This window comes from Lissotriton vulgaris, chromosome 9, assembly GCF_964263255.1.
Source record: "Lissotriton vulgaris chromosome 9, aLisVul1.2, whole genome shotgun sequence".
In the NCBI taxonomy this organism is placed as follows: Eukaryota; Metazoa; Chordata; class Amphibia; order Caudata; family Salamandridae; genus Lissotriton; species Lissotriton vulgaris.
The window spans coordinates 705,896,508-705,915,973 of NC_141697.1; the positions used below are offsets into that span (position 1 = coordinate 705,896,508).

The 19,466-nt window shown below is 49.8% G+C and overlaps 1 protein-coding gene across 1 annotated transcript in view; it reads left to right on the top strand.

Moving 5' to 3' along the window:
- Positions 1 to 18,249, top strand: part of TBCB (tubulin folding cofactor B) — a 234,590-nt gene extending 216,341 nt beyond the window's left edge. Inside the window, exon 6 of the mRNA XM_086938442.1 lies at positions 16,418 to 18,249. Coding sequence (XP_086794568.1) covers positions 16,418 to 16,535 — 118 coding nt within the window. The 3' untranslated portion in view covers positions 16,536 to 18,249. The remainder of the gene's footprint in view (positions 1 to 16,417) is intronic.
- The last annotated feature ends 1,217 nt before the right edge of the window (positions 18,250 to 19,466 follow it).

A 19,466-nucleotide genomic window follows, 5' to 3' on the forward strand; every position in this document is an offset into this window, starting at 1 on the left:
GGATTTGGCCTCGTGGGCGCGCTTTTGCTGCTGTCTGTTTGCTGTGAATGTGTGCGAGCGCGACTCTGCCATGCACCTTGGAAACCGAAACCTAAGAGCCGCGGGACGTGAGCTGTCTATGGTAGAAGCTCACGCGCGCGGCTCTTAGGTTTCGTTTTGACTTGTTAATTTAGGGTGTGCGTTATAAGTAGTTAATTGAAGTTGAAAGACTTAAAAACGTATTTTTGCCACGTCTATGACCCCCACCACCTCTAGCTCACTGATCCCGCCCCCATTGCTCGCAGCATCACAGCTCACTGTTTGCACGCTGATGCAAAGCTAGACACCAACCAGCCCAAAACGCTGGTGCAGACATATCCTAAATTAGCCCTTCACATGCTCACTTTATGTGCTCGCCATTGCAGCATGAATTTTCAACCGACTGAGACCCTTGTGCATAACGCTTGCTCTAGCGACATCTTGTGGCAAATTGGTTTAATGCACTCAAATGATTATTCACTCCAGCCACTTGCTTTCGGGGCGCGAGCTCGTAAGATCTACTTGCTATAAGCCAGGCTGAAGTTAAACAAGCATATTAATTAGGATTTTGGTTGTAAGCACAGGCCTTAGTTTAAAATGTTTTAGAGATTTTGCAGGAAGATATCAACCTCTGGAGCCTCGCAGTAATCACGGCTTATGGTCCTGAAACCAACAACAAATAATATCAATGATGCAAAATATATTAAAGGGGTCACAGAATTGTGAAATAAATACGTTTTTATGAATATTGAACGGCACAACAGCTTCCCCCTCCACCTGAGAGAAAACACTGACCATACCAGCCCAGGAGATTAATGAAAGGTACAAAGTGAACAATTGGTTGTGGGAAACCATGCATCAGGATGTCCTTATAGAGCACTATGCAAACTGTTTAATTTGAATGGTAAAATCGAAGTAATGAGCATGTGTACAGTGGAGCAGCTGTGAGAAGATTTGGAGATACAAATACTTGTAGGTCGCCTCTCATTCAGGCTGTCACACACAGCACCCTCACACACCGCACCTTCACACACCGCACCCTCACACACCACAACCTCACACACACCGCACCCTAACACACACCGCACCCTCACCGCACCCTCACACAAACCGCACCCTCACACACAAACCGCACCCTCACACACAAACCGCACCCTCACACACAAACCGCACCCTCACACACAAACCGCACCCTCACACACAAACCGCACCCTCACACACACCGCACCCTCACACACACCGCACCCTCACACACACACCGCACCCTCACACACACACCGCACCCTCACACACCGCAACCTCACACACTGCACCCTCACACACTGCACACACTGCACCCTCACACACCGCACCCACACCCACCCACACCGCACACACTGTACCCACACACACACACACCGCACCCACACACACACCGCACCCACACACATACTCTGCACCCTCACACACACACACTCTGCACCCTCACACACTCTGCACCCTCACACACAGCTTATCTGTTATTTTCTTCATTTATTAGAAAGTTTACTCCCTTTAAGATCTGAACACAGCTGCCTGGTCCTGTTTATGGCTAATAGATCATGTCTGTAGCCACACTGCACCCTCACACACACCGCACACTTACACACCGCACACTTACACACCGCAACCTTACACACACTGCACCCTCACACACACTGCACCCTCACAGACCATGCACCCTCACACACCGCACCCTCGCACACACTATTCCCTCACGCACAAACTGTAAACTTCACCTTCACACACCGCAGCCTCACATACCGCACCCTTACACACCGCACCCTCACACACATTGAACACTCACACACTGCACACTCACACACCACACACACACACACCGCACCCACACACACACACCGCACACACACACCGCACCCACACACACACGCACCCACACACCGCACCCACACACACCACACCCACACACACTCTGCTCCCTCACACACTCTGCGCCCTCACACACTCTGCGCCCTCACACACTCTGCGCCCTCACACACTCTGCGCCCTCACACACTCTGAGCCCTCCCACACTATGCACCCTCACACACACTGCACCCTCACACACAGCTTATTTGTTATTTTCTTCATTCGTTGGAAAGTTTGCTCCCTTTAAGATCTGAGCACAGCTGCCTGGTCCTGTTTATGGCTGATAGATCATGTCTATAGCCACACTGCACCTTCACACACACTGCACCCTCACACCACACCCTCACACACACTGCACCCTCACACACACTGCACCCTCACACACACTGCACCCTCACACACACTGCACCCTCACACACACTGCACCCTCACACACTGCACCCTCACACACTGCACCCTCACACACTGCACCCTCACACACCGCACCCTCACACACCGCACCCTCACACACTGCACCCTCACACACCGCACCCTCACACACTGCACCCTCACACACTGCACCCTCACACACTGCACCCTCACACACACACCGCACCCGAACACACACACCGCACCCGAACACACACACCGCACCCGAACACACACACCGCACCCGAACACACACACCGCACCCGAACACACACACCGCACCCGAACACACACACTGCACCCGAACACACACACTGCACCCGAACACACACACTGCACCCGAACACACACACTGCACCCGAACACACACACTGCACCCGAACACACACACTGCACCCGAACACACACACTGCACCCGAACACACACACTGCACCCGAACACACACACTGCACCCGAACACACACACTGCACCCGAACACACACACTGCACCCGAACACACACACTGCACCCGAACACACACACTGCACCCGAACACACACACACTGCACCCGAACACACACACACTGCACCCGAACACACACACACTGCACCCGAACACACACACACTGCACCCGAACACACACACACTGCACCCGAACACACACACTGCACCCGAACACACACACTGCACCCGAACACACACACTGCACCCGAACACACACACTGCACCCGAACACACACACTGCACCCGAACACACACACTGCACCCGAACACACACACTGCACCCGAACACACACACTGCACCCGAACACACACACTGCACCCGAACACACACACTGCACCCGAACACACACACTGCACCCGAACACACACACACTGCACCCGAACACACACACACTGCACCCGAACACACACACACTGCACCCGAACACACACACACTGCACCCGAACACACACACACTGCACCCGAACACACACACACTGCACCCGAACACACACACACTGCACCCGAACACACACACACTGCACCCGAACACACAAACACTGCACCCGCACACACACACTGCACCCGCACACACACTGCACCCGCACACACACTGCACCCGCACACTCACTGCACCCTCACACGCCGCGCCCTCACACGCCGCACCCTCACACGCCGCACCCTCACACGCCGCACCCGCACACGCCGCACCCTCACACGCCGCACCCTCACACGCCGCACCCTCACACGCCGCACCCTCACACGCCGCACCCTCACACGCCGCACCCTCACACGCCGCACCCTCACACGCCGCACCCTCACACGCCGCACCCTCACACGCCGCACCCTCACACGCCGCACCCTCACACGCCGCACCCTCACACGCCGCACCCTCACACGCCGCGCCCTCACACGCCGCGCCCTCGCCCTCACACGCCGCGCCCTCACACGCCGCGCCCTCACACGCCGCGCCCTCACACGCCGCGCCCTCACACGCCGCGCCCTCACACGCCGCGCCCTCACACGCCGCGCCCTCACACGCCGCGCCCTCACACGCCGCGCCCTCACACGCCGCGCCCTCACACGCCGCGCCCTCACACGCCGCGCCCTCACACGCCGCGCCCTCACACGCCGCGCCCTCACACGCCGCGCCCTCACACGCCGCACCCTCACACGCCGCACCCTCACACGCCGCACCCTCACACGCCGCACCCTCACACGCCGCACCCTCACACGCCGCACCCTCACACGCCGCACCCTCACACGCCGCACCCTCACACGCCGCACCCTCACACGCCGCACCCTCACACGCCGCACCCTCACACGCCGCACCCTCACACGCCGCACCCTCACACGCCGCACCCTCACACGCCGCACCCTCACACGCCGCACCCTCACACGCCGCACCCTCACACGCCGCACCCTCACACGCCGCACCCTCACACGCCGCACCCTCACACGCCGCACCCTCACACGCCGCACCCTCACACGCCGCACCCTCACACGCCGCACCCTCACACGCCGCACCCTCACACGCCGCACCCTCACACGCCGCACCCTCACACGCCGCACCCTCACACGCCGCACCCTCACACGCCGCACCCTCACACGCCGCACCCTCACACGCCGCACCCTCACACGCCGCACCCTCACACGCCGCACCCTCACACGCCGCACCCTCACACGCCGCACCCTCACACGCCGCACCCTCACACGCCGCACCCTCACACGCCGCACCCTCACACGCCGCACCCTCACACGCCGCACCCTCTCACACGCCGCACCCTCACACGCCACACCCTCACACACTCTGCACCCTCACACACTCTGCACCCTCACACACTCTGCACCCTCACACACTCTGCACCCTCACACACTCTGCAATGGAACATACACTCCAAATACCACTCAGTGCCACATAATTATATGCAACATAATTGCACACCTCATACTTACACTCTACTCAATGCAACATAAATTCACTTTATCTGTCTATCTATCTATCGCCCTCCCTCTATCTATCGCACTTACTCTATCTATCGCACTCACTCTATCTAGCTAGCGCATCACTACAGCATCACTCAGGGCCACCACAGCATCACTCAGGGCCACCACAGCATCACTCAGGGCCACCACAACATCACTCAGGGCCACCACAACATCACTGAATGCCACAGCATCACTCGTCACCATCACAACATCACTGAGCGCCACCACAGCATCAATATGTGCAACCATTCAACAACAACTGGTTCAAATATGTTCTCTCAATGTTTCAAGCTTTATTACAAATGTCACAAAAAGATGTTAATATTTCACTTCTGTTCTTGGATTTCCGTCACAATAAAATACAATGAACATAATCGTTAAATATTTACAAAAGCTATTGCCATTATAAATTACAATAACTGTTATTTAAGTATTAATTCTTAAAAAAATTAAAAGCCATTTTTATTTGTAATATCAATACATGTAGGTCACGTAAATACAACACATATTGCATTACAAATGCTATAGGTGTCACATTTGCGAAAGTTAAAACTATTGCCATTGTAAATGACAAAGCTATTAATTTCGCTATTTTCAAAACCAACACATAAATAAAAAATTTGTCATTTACAGTACCAATAGCTCAAACTTTCCTAATGCGAGACCTATTGCATTGCAAATGCTTGTGTTGGATGTAATGCCCTCACACACCCTTTCAGGTGTCATGCTTCATCATCTGGGCTGCTCCTCTTTGGGTCGGCGGTGCAATACCCAACGGGGGACACCTCAAAGAGGGAATCTTTTATCCAACTGCCGTCAGGTGAAGTGTGGGTGTGGGGCCAGTAGAGCGTAGACGTGTATGTGAGTTAAAATAAAGCTGGGAGTACCAGTATCAAGTTTATTCTGGGGGTCTCCTGCTTTAATTAAAATGAAAAACTAGACGGTACTCGTTGGAATCCAATGTTTCCTACATGAGTATCAGTTAGTGTGTGATCTAAACGGTCAACATGTTTCTCGCATGTTGTACAGTGACTCGCGATTCTTCAATAATGAAGCATGACACCTGAAAGGGTGTGTGAGGGCATTACATCCAACAAATTGGATGCCCAACTGTAGGACTCACTGAGACAAACAGTAGCCAGGCACTAGTGTGGCACGTACATTCGCCCTTTTGAGGAACAGCTCAGCCTTTTTGTAAAACTTACGAATTTAGGGCACACTGAGGTTGGACCTACCACTCTAGACAAGTGGAAATCGCCCTTCCAAACCCTCCCCCTTGTTGTACACAATGTGTATCTAATGCCTATCGAGATCAGCAAGGATGTGCCCACATTTACAGGGGTCACAAAGGCCTCTGACATTCCATGTAAGCAATTTTATTTGTAGCGTGTCAGGAGATGGATGCATTACTTGGGGAGGGGTAAGTGGCAAGCGAAAATATTGCAATGACGTGTGTTATACATGGCTAAATCAATATATGCTGGTATGACTATCTGCTGATGTGTTACCCAAACAACATTCAAAAACAACAATTCCCACCCGACCCACAACAGCACCCCAAACATGCCAGTATGACATAGCCAACACCAACCCAAGAAGTTCTAGAGAGTCCACAAAACAGAAGTACAAGTAATTGGGGGGGGTCGCCCTTGTGTGGTGATCGCTGGTGGGTCACAAATCCCTCCCTCTTCGTAAGTTTCCCAATGGAACAGGGATATCAGTGGAGAGAGGGAGGGAGGGCACTTGGCATAGTTCAGTACTAACAGTCTAACAATGCATTGAGCCCACTTTCACAACTTGCAGAGTTCTTGTGTAGATCATATCACTTATCTGTCCGTCATGTACTGGGAACCATCAGGAGCTCCGGAATCAGGAAAGATTCGGCACTTCAGACCTGGACAGCCAGATCTCACCTGCGATTGAGTCTCTGGATCCCGAAGCAGAGTGCGCAAGATGCATTAGAGAAGCACTCAGTGGCGACATTAACACAGGGGTCAGTCTGTAGCATTCGCGGAGGCTGGAGGCTCCTCTCAGAGATCTTCAGGTGACGGATTTGAGGAAGTCTTCTACCTGCTGTGGGTTTGTGAGAAGTTGGCCTGGTATATGATGATCACTATTCTAGTGAGCACCTTGCACCAGTCCAAACGACCCTTATGGTGATTGGTTGTAAGTCAACCTTATAGACCAGCTATCCTATTGGTAACCTGGACTAAAGCAGTCTTAGGCTAAACTCAAGAGGGCATGTGAAGCCAGCTGTTTTACCATATGCAATCCTTTAAACATCAAATGAAAGGACACCACACAAGTTATATATTATAAAATATATGTATTTATTACTAGAATAATCCCCTGTTCTCTTTATGAGCACAGAAGCACAAGCGTTAAACAAAGAACTTCATATAACATACAAATGTTGCACAAATATGGATAGGCCGGGTTGCCACTCAAACCATATACTAAAATAGTGGTATAAGAACCACGTCACAAACAATGGTCAGGCCTAGGGCCTTGGGAATTGCTGGGGCTACACTGGACTAACAGTCGTTAGGACTAGGGAGGCCCACAGGATACGGGTGCAGTGTCTACAGGCAACCGTTGCACCAATAGAAGTCAATGGTGCGTAAAAGTTAGAAAGTTACTATTTTAGGAGACTTCCGACTGGACTAGAACTTAACTACTTAAATCTAGGACACTAGAGGTGTAAACCACTACAGGAGCACCGGAGTACCCTCGTTACCTCACCCACAGGAAGCGGGTGCATAGGTGTCAAAGTGCGTCGGGTTTCGTCGTGGAGTTCTATGGAGCCTGGAGGAAAAGATGCTGCAGACGACCAGGAGAGAAGAGTCTGGTTGGATCGAAGGGTGTATCAAAGATGTAGAGTACCTGAAAGCAGAGGGGACAGAGTCTAGGTCACTAGCCAGTGACCAGGATGGAACCAGGAAGGAACCAGGCGATGTCTGGTTGCTATCAGGTGATGTCGAGTAGTTTGTCTCCGCTGCCACGTGGACCAGGATGGATCAACGACGACCAGGAGGTGGACACGGATTGTCCCACGAAGGCTCTCGCGGTCGGCGGTGTCGGTTCTCGAATCTGAGTCAACAGGCCTTGGCAAATGCAACCCACGCAGGAATCGGAGATGACTTCTGGATCAGACCAGCAAAGTCTGATCGGCTGCTCCTTTTCAGGGGAGCAAGGGCCAGTCTGGAGCAACCAGGCCAGCAGTGTAAATTCGAAGGTTCGTCGTCAGAGGCCACTAGCCAACAGGCAAGTGACCGGACAACGCGTCGAGCAGGAAAAATGCAAAAGGGCCCCACGCAGCAGTGTGGAGAGGTGAACTTTGGTGCAAAAGCTGCTCGGGTCTGTGGCTTCTCAATCCCCAATGCACAGCTTCGAGGGTGCCGCGGGAGCTGCACAGGAAGCACTTCGCTGTCTTTCCAAGATGACCGGTCCCACGTCTCACATTGCCTCCCGGGTCTCAGCTTTGCTGGGACTCTGGATCGGGCTGTTGGAAGTCTGGGAGTCCAGGTCTTGTCGGTCTGTCGTTCGAGCTCCGGCGGGAGCAATGGCAAAGAAAACCTTTGAGCGCTGATGGTGCCTGCTTGCATAGGGTGGCCACTCCTTAACCGCAAGGGAGATTCTTCAGTCTTCTACGTCAAGTAGGATGTCGAAGGGTCCAGAGTTTCGTGTCAAAGTTTCAGTCCGGATGATCTAATGTTTCATGGCACAGCTCCTACATTTATTCCAAATCAAGGGGCTGGATCTCCGGCTAGGTCCCTCCTATGGGTGGGACCCAGGAAGGGGGTGGTAACACCCCTTTCCCTTTGCCAGTTTCGCGCCAGAGCTGGGGCTGGAGTGCCCCAGCAACGGTTTGAACTGGACTTTGCATGGGACACCTTGTGTGCCCTAGGCGTGTCTTGTTTCATTCAGCCCTCCCTGCCCCAATCCACTATCTCCTGTCTGGGGTGGTGTAACACCTCCCTGTGACAGGAAACCTTTTGTCCAGGCCTCCCCTGCTGGAGTTTCGGTCAGCAGCAGGAGACAACACTTGTGTCTGTGGGATCAGCCTGACCCCTGCAGTAGCGGTCGCTCCTCCCTGGTATCTCCTCTTGGTATCTTAGCACTTTGCTCCCCACTGCTGCCAAAAACAATTCTGACCAGCCTGACTCACATTTAATTGTTGCCTGCTCAGTTTTGTGGCGCTTAATTGCCTGCTCAGTTTTGTAGCGCTTAATTTTGCTCAAGCGCTCGCATTGCTTATAATAATATTTGTGCTTAATTGTGAATTGTGCCTGTGTACTATCATAGCGCTCCACTGCTCGCATTGCCCGCATAGCTTCCTTAGTTTAATTTGTGCCTGATTGTGCCCATAGCTGCATTTTCACATCGTGCCCCAGTCTCGTCCTGTTTGCCTTGTTGTCGCTGCCATTTGGTGGTTGTGACTCCAGCCCTTCCCCCCACCTCGCTCCCGCCTCCCAGCTGCCCCTCCCTCCCTCTGCCCCCTCCAATATCCATTTGACAGATGGACCTACGCGCAGCGTACACGCGCAGCGGACGCGCCCCATGCGCGCTGAAGGCGCGCCAAAGGTAAGCCCATCTACGCCCGTCCGCGCCTGGACCGCGCCCAGTGCCAGACCCCCTGGTCCTCTCAAAACCCACTCCTCCCGCATAACGTTTGACGCCGCTACCCTCTTTGCCCTTAACCCCGGACGCACACCACAATGCCGGAAGCTGCCCCAGGACACACCCATGGTCCTTTCGCCTGCCACTCCTGCAAGTTCGCCTGCACCAGGACCCACACCAAATCCACTACCTCCAAACACAGCTCCAACTCCAACCACCTGAAGTGCATCCTGCTGAACACCCGCTCGGTCCACAGACACGCCACTGAACTCTGGGACCTACTCGACACTGCATCGCCGGACGTCGCCTTCCTTACAGAAACCTGGATGAACGCTTCATCAGCGCCCGACATCGCCATAGCCATCCCGGACGCTTACAAGATCATCCGAAAAGACCGCACCAACCAAACAGGAGGAGGCATCGCCATCGTCCATAAGAACACCATCCGAATCACGACCTGCTCCGACGATAACCTAGCGACCACCAAACACCTTCATTTCCAGATCCACACCGACCCCAGGACCACACTTAGAGGCACCCTCATCTACAGACCACCAGGAACCCGCACACAATTCAACGAAGACATCACCGACTTCATCAGCCCACATGCCCTCACCTCCGAGAACTACATTCTACTGGGAGACCTCAACTTCCACCTGGAAAAGATAAACGACAGCAACACCACCACCCTTCTGGACAACCTGGCCAATCTCGGACTCAAACAACTTGTTGACACCCCCACCCACCTTGCCGGACACACGCTCGACCCTATATTCACCTCCAGCAAACACATCTCCTTCGATCACACCACAGCTCTCCATTGGACAGACCACAACTGCGTTCACTTCAGCTACAAAAAGACCACGACCCACAACCCCCCACAACCTATTCCTCGAAGAAACAGGAACAAAATCACCACCGACCAACTCTTCACATCGCTAAACCAAAACCGTCCTGCCATATCATCGGACCCAAACCAAGCTGCCACCAAACTCACACAATGGATCACCGACAGCGCTGACGTATTAGCACCCTTGAAAAACCATCAGATCAAACAAGGTAACAAAAAGGCCCCCTGGTTCAACGATGACCTTAAGAAATCCAAGAAGTTATGTCGTACCCTCGAGAAAACCTGGAGAAAAAACCCAACCTCTGACAACCTGACCACCTTCAAGGACGCCACCCGCAAACACCACCAATTGATCCGATCCACCAAGAAATCAGCATTCAAGGATCGACTCTACAACAACGCCCACAACAGCAAGGAACTATTCAACATCGTCAAAGAATTTACCAACCCCACCGCCGGCACCAACGACATCACTCCCTCCCAAGACCTCTGCGACTCTTTATCCTCTTTCTTCCACAACAAAATCGCCGACATACATAACAGCTTTGAAAATCAGTCCGATGAACAGCCCACTCCACCCACCTCCGAACCAAAACAGCACTCTCACAACCTTTTCGCCTGGAACCCAATCACCACTGAAGACACCATCCGCCTGATGAACTCCACTCACTCAGGATCGCCAACCGACCCATGTCCCCACCACATCTTCAACAAAGCAGACTCCATCATCGCACCCCATCTCCGCGATGTCATCAACTGTTCCTTCAACTCCGCTACCTTCCCGGAAAGCTGGAAACATGCCGAACTCAGCGCCCTTCTGAAGAAACCCACAGCAGACCCCTCTGAACTGAAGAAATACTGCCCCATCTCACTCCTCCCATTCCCTGCTAAAGTCATTGAGAAAGCCGTCAATAGTCAGCTCGCCGCCTTCCTTGAATCCAACAATTCCCTCGACCCGTCACAGTCCGGCTTCTGAGCCAAACACAGCAGCGAAACCGCCCTCATCGCAGCTACAGACGACATCCGAACGCTACTGGACAACTGAGAAACAGTTGCCCTCATCCTACTCGACCTCTACGCCGCCTTCGACACAGTATGTCATAGCACACTCATACAACGCCTCAACAATGTCGGAATACAAGGAAAAGCTTTGGATTGGATCATCTCGTTCCTAGCCGGAAGAACACAGAGTCCACCTCCCCCCATTCAAATCAGAGGCCACCGAAGTCATCTGTGGTGTACCACAAGGATCTTCACTCAGCCCCACCCTCTTCAAAGTATACATGAGTCCCCTCGCATCCATCGCCCGCCAACACAACCTCAACATCATCTCCTATGCAGACGACACCCAGCTGATCATCTCCCTCACCAAAGACCCAAACACCGCCAAAACCAATCTACACGAAGGAATGAAAGAAGTAGCCGAATGGATGAAAAACAGCTGTTTAAAACTTAACTCTGACAAAACGGAAGTCGTCATCTTAGGATCATCCCCCTCTGCCTGGGACGACTCATGGTGGCCACCAGCCCTGGGTTCAGCACCCATACCTACAGATCACGCACGTAACCTGGGCTTCATCCTAGACTCCTCCCTCTCGATAACCAGACAAGTCAACGCCGTCTCATCTTCATGCTTCAACATCCTACGCATGCTCAAAAAAATCTTCCGCTGGATCCCCACCGAAACAAGAAAGACAGTCAACCACGCACTGGTCACCAGCCGATTGGATTATGGAAATACCCTTTACGCCGGGACCACAGCCAAACTACAGAAAAAACTCCAACGCATCCAAAACCCCTCAGCCAGACTCATACTGGACATTCCCCGTCATGCTCACATTTCCGGTCACCTGAAGGATCTCCACTGGCTCCCCGTCAACAAGAGAATAACGTTCCGTCTCCTCACCCACGCACACAAGGCCCTCTACGACCTAGGACCCGAATGCCTCAACACACGACTGTCCTTCTACACACCCACCCGCCAACTACGATCATCCAATCAAGCCCTCGCTGCAATTCCGCGCATCCACAGATCCACCATGGGAGGAAGATCCTTCTCCTACTTGGCGGCCAAAACCTGGAATTCTCTCCCCACTCACCTCCGACTTACACAGAACCACCTCTCCTTCAGAAAGCAACTAAAAACCTGGCTATTCGATAAGTAATGCACCCACCCTCCCTCGAGCGCCTTGAGACCCTCTGGGTGAGTAGTGCGCTATACAAATTCCTAAACTTGAACTTGAACTTGTGGCAGCAGCATCCATTTTGTGATGCTGAGGCTCTGGTTAGATTTAACTGCGTTTAAGGAAAGTAACATGTCTTCTCCCTCTAGAAGGGTGGAATGCTACCCCCGTCTCCATGACTGGCGAGGGGGTAGTATTCCAAAGCATATGACACCTTACACGACATGTTTTGATAAAACCAAACCATAGTTAGCATTTAACCGGGAGGTTCATAATGCACTTAAGAGTATATGGTATGGCAATATCCCAGAACAGCTATAAGGACATGGTTCCGAAAGCTGCAGACAGGCTCAGCTCATGCTAGAGCTCCATCTCACATAAAACCAAGCACTCTGCCTCCAGGATTGTTAAGGCCTGCCATAGGAGTGACTTATAGGTGTATATGTGTCCAGATATAGGTTTAGACATAGGTATACTATATCTAAGCTAGGGGTGATTACACCACCTTGCCCCAGCTGAGTGATCAGCCAGTTGTGTCAATTTGGATGGCCAGCCAGGGGTGGCAAAAGATATGCTGCAGTCCCTGGTAGGCCTTGGATGCACCTATGCCCTAGGTGCCTATAGTACACTGTACAGGGGCTGATAAGGTGACCCACTCCCAATTGGAGATGTACCTAGGGTACATGTAGTCCATTTTAAAGAGAGAGCAGATAGCCTGGGGCCCTGATTAGCAGGATCCCAGGCCAACTAAGTTGAAAACCAGCTAAACACTAGGCTTAAAATCTGGGGTAACCATAGTCCGGTATCCACCTTCCTACAGGGTTGGTGAAAATAATGGAGTGTTTCCCTTTATAGGATACCTGCAGACATGCCAGATACACAAGTGCATATTCGATCTGTGCCTTCCAAAGTTTTTGTTTGACCCCCAGGAATTTGCGCCACGCCGCCTGCACTGCAACTGTGAAATCCGCTAAGACGGTTAATTGCAAGCCCTCATGGCCCAACAGTTTATTTTCTCTGGCCATTTTTAGCGCAGTGTTGTGATCCCTGTAATTGAGGAGGCAGGCCGCAAAGGGACTAGGCGCGCCACCTGGTGGAGGTCTGGGGTCCGGGGAGCGATGCACCTGTTCCACAATAAGCTGTGAGGAGAAAGTCAGCACTGAAGGCACCCTTCAGGAGGCGCTCAACAGAATCTTACATGCGGCCTGTGTTGGTACTTTCCGAAATTCTAATTATTCAAACGTTGTTTCGTCGGCTGCGGTCCTCCAGATCCTCATTTTTGGCAGCGATGACTTTGAGCAGTTTATCCATCTGCGACATCTGTAGCTGTGTTGTGGTATCTTCAGTGTCCGATATATGGTGCTCTGCCTCTTTCATTTGCCCATCGTGTTAATCCACCTTTTGGACTAAGAAGTCTAGGCGGCTGTTCATGGTGTCCATTTTCCCAGATAGGTCTGTAAGAGTATGCTGAGTAGCCAGAAGCAATGTCTGGACCTCATCTCCAGGGATTGAAAACTGTGTCTGTGTCTGCTCTCCGCTCGGGTGAACGGAGTCCTCCGAATTGGAGCGTGTAACAGACTTCTTTTCATCTAAAACAATCTTAGGCTGGCATCTGTCTGGCTTCCCCATGAACCACTAGGAGAGGGCGACCTGCGAGAAGACGTCTGTAGGATCAGAGCAATACCCAGATACTGGGTGCGATACACAGGACGTAAGTGGGAGAGCTGTGTGAGTCAAGAAAGTTCCTGCAGCGGTATACCTAAGACCTCCACTCCATAGGTGCCAGCTTACAAGAGAAGAGACGTCCCTTCCAGTCGACCGGGATCTCCAGCAACAGATGATGCAGTAAGCAGCGGAGCCAGTGAGAGCCAAAGGCGCAGAATACAACCACTGCTGCCAGGGGCCACGAGGGAGCTGTGCAACGAAGAGAGCACCAAAACATTGGAAGTCCTCAACCCACCTCGGGAGGCGCCGTGGACCAAGCAGAGAAAGCGGGGAAGGTAACCCCCCTGCAATGATGGCAGGAAGATGATGTTGTGGCAAAGGCCTGTAGCGCACGACCGCCCCAGTGCTTGGTGGATGGGAGCGGCGCTACACGTGTGGGTGTGTCAGGCTGGGAGAGGACAGTCCAGGCAATTGTGTGGAGAAAAGCTTCGAGCACCACAGGCCAGCCCCGAGCATGGTGTGGTAAGGCCATGTAGCGTGAGGTATTCCCAGTGTGCCGGTGCAGGAAGCAGGGACCATTGCGGAGCTGCTCGTGAAATGCGCCCTCTGTCACTCACCACCTCCACATGTAGCGTAAGTCCTGGGCGGATGGCACGGCTGATGCCGGGGCGGCCGCCGGTACAGTTTAGCCACTGAGGGTCCAATGGAGGTATGTCGGTTCTGAGGTCTTGGTTGGGGTGCAGAGGCCACAGAGCTCACTTAGCGCAACGCCAGCAGTTGTGGATTGAAGCCGGCTGTGAAGGTTCCACAAATCCAGGGCAGTATGGAGTGGAGAAGCAGGTAAGCGCAGGCATCTGTAGGTCAGCGCCTCGGGCGGGTGGGCCGGTTACGAGGAGAGCTGATGCCGCAGTGTTGAGGGGCCTGCAGCCACATGGGGTTCCCAGTCTTGCGTAGCGGCAGTGACCACTCAGGGTTGCAGGCAGGGCTCCATGCATGTATCGCGCTCACCAGGAGACGTCTTAAATGCTCCGGCCGAGGTCTAAGCTTGCTGATTCTTTCATCCAAGTGGGGGCCTGTCCTAGGGCGATAGCGGCACTGAGTTTCAGACGAGGAAGTGTGGGTTAGCAGAGGATAAATGCAATATTCTGCCGTCAAGGTCCCAGAGCCTCACTGGCATGTGGCCACCTAGCATGCCCCTGCCTTACAAAACTTGCCTATAGCCCAGAATTTGCTTGAATCGCAGATTTTTGTTCGGCAATTCTGACTAAAATGTTTGCTGCCTGATCTTTTCCTTGACCTGGATGTGGTCCACATTAAATGACTCCCCCACCCCCACACACACAAGTCTGCCATACATTATTGTTTGGCCTCGTTCATTGGCCTTATTCGTTGGCACCCCGTCTAGCCATCCCAACTTGGACCCTTTCTGCGCAACTGTGCGTCTTAACATGCAAACCGTGTTATGATTCAGGACACACTTTGAACCTATTGCACTACTTTCCCTGCCACAAAGGTAACTTTGCCTTTTCGTTTTTTCTGTAATATAATGTCTGTTTTTTTGTTTGTTGTCTCTTGGTCGAATAACTATTCATTGAGGCTTAAGGAGTGGTTAGAGATTCATACTCTAAGTAGGAACCAGTTGATAAATACAGCCAAAAAATGCCTTTGATGGCAATGCAACTATTGACAGTTGTTTATTTGATCCTCCCCGGTAATTTTGGGAAATAGTGCCTTGAAACATTTTTTTCACAATTTCTGACCTCATGTCTCTACTGGTAGTAAAAGCCTGCTAAAGAAACCCCATGTAATACTGGAAGGTTCATCTATAATAAAGCTCACTTGGTTTTACTATTTCATTCAATAGTAATTTTCGAAGAATGCATGCCATATAATCAGATTACTGTGCAATTAAACTGTGCCACACCTTATCCTCTTCAAAATGGACAAAACAATTAAACCGTTTAATCCTCCAAAGACGAGACTCTGTTTAGATATATTGCTAGATTCTATTTTGTATACTTTAATACCGCCTTTAGATTATGGTCTTTGAAATTGTACCGTATATAAATAGAATTATAAAAGCAGACATGAAAAGGTAATCGGTTTGTGAAAAGACTTGTGGCACTCTACTTTCCTCCAACGTAGAGTCCTCCTGCTTGTCCAGCTTTCAGCAGTGCCTACCCTCATTGAATTTTGATAGATGAAGTGTTTGATAGCAAAAGTGTTTAATGAGTATTTAAAAAAAGTAGGCGATGAGGTTTTTTAACTAAACATATGTTCTGTTTAATGTATACTAAACACTCTTTCTTCTCATGTTTTTCTATCATTTAGTGTAAATGGAAAGCAGTACTTCCAGTGTCCACCCAAGTATGGGGCATTTGTAAAACCTCAATTTGTGACCGTAGGGGATTTTCCTGAAGAAGACTACGGCCTTGATGATGAAATGTGATGGCAATTTACCTATTGAAGAACGTATTCCGAACTCCTTTTACAGTGCCACCAGTGCATTGATGATTAATCCATATGTGACGAAGCAACATTCTATCTCTTCAGAAAGAAAGCTATTGGGGTGGAAACTTAGTCGCTTCCGTGTTCATCAGATTTTGTCAATTTTGTTGCGTGAAAGATGCAATTATTCCTTGTTGCTCTTGTGATACAGTAAGAGTAAGAAACATTGTGAAAGAGACTGTTTTTGTTGTGCAGTTTTAATGTGTCCTCTGACTATTGGAATTTTTAAACATGCTTAACAAAATAATGTGTCTTTCAGAATTGATAGTGTCTTCTGAAGCAATGTATCTTGGACAGCAACTGTAGCCGGCATTGAAGAAATAACTTGCTAAACTATTTCATAAAAGCTACCCTTGAAGATAGTCTACCAAAAATCTAACTTTGGTATTATCATAATTTGAATTGGTGAGTGACTAAAAGTCTGGAAGAATAGTTTTAGGGCACAGTGAGTTGGGGTTAAATATTTGGTACTTTTGGCCTTCCATCACATCATAAAAATTAATGAATAAAGAATCAAGCTTTATAGTCCTCGGAAACCTTTCTGTGAAGGTCTATTTTTTCAGTTAATGCATATTTACTACAAACCGGGTCTGTGTATTCACCTACCTTGTGGCTGTCTAAAACCGTCCAACCAGATTATATCATCCGAGTTTAAGTTTTAACGTTTGCCTGGAATAGATCTGTTGAATGTTAAAACTATTAACCTGTGATGGTAGCTACTGATGTAGCCTTTCACCTAACCTACGCTTTCAGTTTCATTTTGGATCTACAGTTGAACAAAGTTTGGAGAGTTGCAAGTGACACTGCTATTGGTTGAACTGAATTCTGTCAACTCTTTTAAATCAGGCAGATAACTGCTACCGCCTAGCCACTGAGATTAGAACATATATGTTTCAGTTTCTGAATTGACAATTTACACTTTCTTCCTAATGGACAGATAATAAATGTAAAATGCACCCTTGACATATTATACTCCACTACAACCCCTAATTCCCCTTTTCATCTTCGTGTCAAATACCATGGTGTATGATCATTCGCTGAAATTTAAGTAAAGGTGTCTCTTGAAACACCAGACACAAAAACAGTAACCAACCAATGGTATGCATAACTGTACTATCATTTTTCTGAAGGACACACACCTTAGCAGCTACTGATTTCAAAAATCGCTTCAATCCATAGTTGCCTTTGGCTGAGAAAATTGGACGTTGCTCGTTATTTTATTAATTCTGTGGTTGCTTCCATCCCCTCAGTCATTTTACAATATCATTTCCACTCAAATTGACGAAGTTATATTATTTTTTTTACCTCTCTACACTAGGGAGCTTGAAAAAAACATAATTATAATACATGTCATCACTTTGCATATGAATATTTCCAGTTTTTACTGAAAGTTGTATATTTGTTTTCCATAGAAACCAGATTTATGAATTCCCTAAAAGTGGGCCTGATATGAGTTTAGTCAACTACATTGTTTTTCAGTCAGTTATTTATTGAATTGTGTTCAGTCAAAAATATACATTTCTTTGGGCCAAGTGTATATACAAACATTATATGAAATGAATTGTTTTACTGCTTTTGAGATTCCAATAAATTCATTATACAGTTGTAACATGATTGCTGTCTTTAGTGTTGCATTTCAATAAACATTTCTTAAGTATTGAGTGTGCCTTCATAAAGCCGCTAGAGTATTTGCTTTCCAGTGCTAAGGAGGTGTCTTAGATAATTACATGAAGCCAGCATTAAACTAATAATAAATTGGTGTATTCTTTGGAATACCAAGCAGTACTTTTGCGTACAAATCTGAGGGTTTTTCTTTTATTTTTTTTACCAGCGGTGGATAAGGTATTAGCTTCTCACTGAAGTGCTTTCTCTACACGAAAGGCAAAAATGAATTGCTAAGTAAAAAGCGCTCCTATTACACATCTTAAACCTTGTACTGTCTTTGTTTGCTCACTGTTTGATGGCTGGCCATTGACTCAACCATATATTTCTCTTTTGTACTTTTTGGATATCAATACAAATTGTAGATTTTGGCACATTACTTGCTATTTATAGATGCAGTACATGTATTAATATCTATTTGCACGCTTGATGACATAATTAAATCTGGGTTTTTGAAGATAATTTCTCAGTAATGTGTTTCATTTCTCAAGCTTACACACATAAATACCACAAGGTAAAGGAAAGAAATGCTGCCCTTCGTGTCCTGAGATTAGTTATTCCAAACGTGCATGATTTCAGAGGGCTCTTTATCCTTGCAGTTTTATTGTCGCACATCGGTGAACTGTGGCAGTACGACTGGTTACAGAGCAGCGTTTTTAGGTCGCGCTAGAGCAGCGCATGCACTGCTTGCTCGACTTTAGTAAGGGGCTTTTCAAAATGCAACCCGCCGGCCACCAGCTTGCGATTACGTGCACAAGCACTCGCGCCTCGCTCCGCCTCATCATTGCTGTGCACGCATCCCTCGCGTGGTTAGCACGTCATCGCAATCACTTTAGTTTTCACCGCAATCGCGATGATGCTCGGTGTTGTAGTTGCCTTTTCCCACTTTCTGTCAACAGTATCCACAATATTGTTGGTAACCTTGTGCTTTACAGTCAATGGGTCTAACAATAGCTCAGAGGTTTGCAGGTTCCATTCGTCCTTTTGAGATTTGGGAGTTCGGTCCCCGCTTCCTGCCCCACCTGGGTAAGTGTTATTTTTATTTACATTTACAATTTGTCCAGTCTTACCCTACTTCCCATCCATGCATTGCAGACTCTGTCCCTTACTCTCCCACTGCCCCTCAATTCATCCAAAGACTCTTCCCCTTCGTCTCCCACTGGCCTGCATTAATCGCTGTCTCTCTAGCCCTCATCCTCGCACTTTTCAT